The sequence below is a fragment of the Haplochromis burtoni genome, unplaced genomic scaffold (assembly GCF_018398535.1).
Source record: "Haplochromis burtoni strain Fernald_Lab_line unplaced genomic scaffold, NCSU_Asbu1 Contig_937, whole genome shotgun sequence".
NCBI classification, from domain to species: Eukaryota; Metazoa; Chordata; class Actinopteri; order Cichliformes; family Cichlidae; genus Haplochromis; species Haplochromis burtoni.
The window spans coordinates 58,893-62,598 of NW_024583298.1; the positions used below are offsets into that span (position 1 = coordinate 58,893).

General features: G+C 38.2%; 1 protein-coding gene across 1 annotated transcript; it reads right to left on the reverse strand.

Moving 5' to 3' along the window:
- Window positions 1-831: 831 nt before the first annotated feature.
- Window positions 832-3,330, reverse strand: LOC102308593. Its single transcript, XM_005951229.3, has 2 exons — window positions 1,730-3,330; window positions 832-1,371 (listed from the first exon to the last, which is right to left on the reverse strand). Exons 1-2 carry the CDS (start codon window positions 2,887-2,889, stop codon window positions 966-968), a joined length of 1,566 nt encoding a protein of 521 aa, XP_005951291.3. The 5' UTR covers window positions 2,890-3,330; the 3' UTR covers window positions 832-965.
- Between the last annotated feature and the right edge of the window lie 376 nt (window positions 3,331-3,706).

Consider the following 3,706-nt stretch of genomic DNA (forward strand, 5'->3'; position numbering starts at 1 on the left):
TTGTTCTCCAGGGTGTTGGAGAAGATTTAGACAAATGTTGTTAGTTATAAGACAATTGATAAGTGTATTTGGTAAAATTTAAGCTTAAAGGAATTTGTTCAATTCTAAGCTACCATTCGTCACTTCCGTCACTTACCTCTCCAACAGATTTCCTAACATGACAAAATAAAATTTACTTTTTCTTCCCACTAATTACATACTGCTGAGTTGAGCTAGCATGGCTAATTAGCCTTGTAGCTTTGTTGTGTGTGTGGTGTAAGCATGGAGAGCTCTACTTTTCCAGCTAACCTTTAGATTGTGTTACATTTGCTGCTGTTTCGGGTTGTGCGGTCAGTGCAGAATATTTCTACATGAATAAAATGAATAGAAGTTTTAAATGTGAATTGTAGTATTGTTTTCTTTTGTCTAGGGTTGCCAACTCCCTGAAAAAAAAATAAGGGACACCTAGTGGCCAGGGCCGGGCGACCCAATTGTCTTCACCCTTCCCTGTGTGGTGAATTTTTTTAGCTTTTTTTTTGAGTGTGAATTTTTTTTTTTTTTAACCATTTGACTTGAAGTTGATTTAAGTAGATGCATATTCTTTGTGATATGAACACATGGGAAACAAATGATCATTTATCCATTTATTTTTAACGCAAAATGACAACATTAACACAATAAAATAGGTCTCTTTCCTAAACGAAAGACTGGTACGCTTCACTTTTTGTGCAAAATGACAAAATTAACACAAAGAACTCTGTCCTGCTTAACCTAAAATTATATAAATTAATAGAAAACAATAGAAAGAAAAACATTCTTGTAACACTGCACATTTAGTGCAATTAGAAAAGTGCAAAAAAAGTCTGTGGAACACCTGTAAACACAACATTTGTGCCTCAAAGGCCTTGACTGTAGCTGAAAGTTGAAGTGAAAAAAACCAACAAACTCATGAACTCAAGCTCAATGCTACATTATGTGGAAACAGACTACTTTTTCCATTTGTATTTTTTTTTAGCTCTTGCTGCAGTTAGGAGTTCTTTGTCTTTCAGTACTGCAGAGTAAAACTCTGAGCAAGACATATCATAATTTAGACTGACAATGAGCTCACTTCTAATTAATTCAGTAGAACATTTGTTCCGCACATCAGTCCACTTATTCTTCATAAGAGAGAAAATCCTCTCCGCAAACCCAGTGGAAGATGGGATGCTGAGTACAAAGGATACAACAGCCTGCATATTGGGGAGGTCAGCTGCCTGAAGAATTTCCATCCACTTCTCTGCTGTTCCCTTGGACTGCCACTTTTCCTTCTCCTGATGTTCTTTGGTGAGGTGCTTCAGAAGGCTGGTTGCAGTGACACACTCTTCATAAAGCTCATCCATAGAGATGTTTAACCTGCCAATAGAGATGAGAAGTTTACCTAAATTCTAAGTGGTACATAGAACATTTACAGTGGTAAATAAATGGAAAAAATGTATTGTATATGTTTATAACGTTGTATAGCATTTAAACAATACAATAAGTATAGTTTATGTATTATGTATTTATCCATCCTTATATTAAGTATATGAACTCCTTGAATTTGTAAAATAGTGTATAAAAGATTGCATGCGTGTGTATATACACTCCAAACAAACTTAATGATTATGGTTTTATTTATATATGTTATCTATCAATTGTATTTGTTTATTTTTAACCATCAATACTATTAAAACATGGTTTATCATTTCACTGGCAAATGTTTTCTTCTTACCTGCCAGCCAGGTGAAGCCGTTCAATGATCTTCTCCATGTCATCAAAGGAAATCTTCCCAGATGCTAGAGAGAGGGGCTGCAGGTGGAAAAGCCAGTTTTCTTCTGAAAAGTCAAACCACTTCCGGACATAACTGATGGCAGTGTCTAGGAAGGCTGTAAACTCCTGCCTGGCACCATCAGCATCAGATGGCGAGAGATGCTGGAGCTTTTGTCTTGTTAGGTACCCGTAGAACCCATCATCTCTTCTCTGAATAAGTCTTGTCAGGAAACACTCCATGATGGAATAGAGGTCAACAGACGTGGTTACATTCTTCTCCAGTTTTTTCACCACTTCTTCAAACAGACACATGACATTATTACAGAAGAGGAGGTAGACTTCCACAATGTCTGCCTCTCCCTCAACTCCAGCAGCATCTTCTGTCAACTTCAGCAATTCCTTCAGGCGCCTTGGACATTCCTCACCAATGCTGATGAGATATGACTTCAGCGGGTCCCAGTTCTGCAGCAGGCGGGTGATTGCAGGGTTGAGTGACAGCCATCTCGTCACAACATGGCGCAGGATATCATGGAATTCAACGTCACAAAATTCACAGAACTCTTTCAGGGACTCTCTCCTTTTGGCAGACGTGGAAAAGAAGCTGTATATCTTCAGGACAATATTTTCCACATCAACTGAGAGCTTGTCCAGGGCTTTTTTCACAGTGTTATGAACAATATGTGCATGGCAGTTGCCACGAAGGATCTCACTGTTGGTCTCTTTCAATTTTGTGAAGACTGAGTTGTGGATGCCATAATTTACATTTGCATTGTCAGCACTGAATGCAGAAACCTGATCTAAGGATAGCCCCACGTTTTCAAGAGAGCTTTGTATTATTTTTACTATTCCCTCTGCAGACTCATCTGGATTTTCAACAAAATCCAACATCTTGTTGACAACTCCAGCCTCTGGTGTAAAAAACTGCAAGGCCAAGGGAAACATCTTCCGATTTCCCTTGTTTGAAGCATCAGTGTGAAGAGAGAACGGGAGTGGAGTTGCACCACTTTTCAATTTTTTGATCACCTCTTCTATTGCCTTTGGAGACAGGACATCTGTGACAACTGCTTCAGCTTTCGTCCTCCCACAGGACATCTTTTTGGCAATACTGGAGTCATTCAGCATTCGTACAGTCAGTTTGAGTGCACAGTCACCCGAGTTATAACTTAAACCGTGCTTTACAGTGTGGTAGACATGGGTCACCTCTGCAGCAGTCACCTATAAAATAGAAATATATATATATATTACAGTATATCTGTATAGTTTGTGTAGTTTATCAACTGACTTTAAAGTATAAATTACGCATGCAACTTGTAAGAAATGGGTATGGTCATATATATGTATGTTTTCAATATAATGTGTATTCTTTATATATATTCAATTCAGTAATACTTTATTAATCCCAGAGGGAAATTAGGTGTTGTTGCTAGCTCAGACTAATCAAGTCTTCAAAGAGTTGTTGAAGACCACAATCACTGTGGGAAGGAAGGATCTCTGCCTTGCCTTGAAACTGAAGTCTCTTCTGTGTCAACTTATTCAGGTTTTGTGGCTTCAGCTGAGGTATTATTTCAGCTTTTCTAATGCTAATCAGCTGCTCCCTGTTTGTAAACCCGCTTGTTCCCATGATTACGCATCATAACTCATCATCATTATTCATCTATGTATTACTTTTATGTATTAGTCATCTATTTGTTGTAATCATCTATCCTTGCAGTTGTTTATTACACAAAACAAATTATATTATCACACTTCTGGCCACATAGCGCTGATATTCATGCACATGCCCATATTAACCTTAACCAGAGGGTTTAAAAAAACAACAATGTTTACATACCATATCTGCTTCTGCCGTGGCACTGGTGGACAACAAATTGGTCAAGGGTTCCCTCGATTTCACGCCCCTCATAGTTCTCATGTGCCCACCAGTACATCGTAACGCATA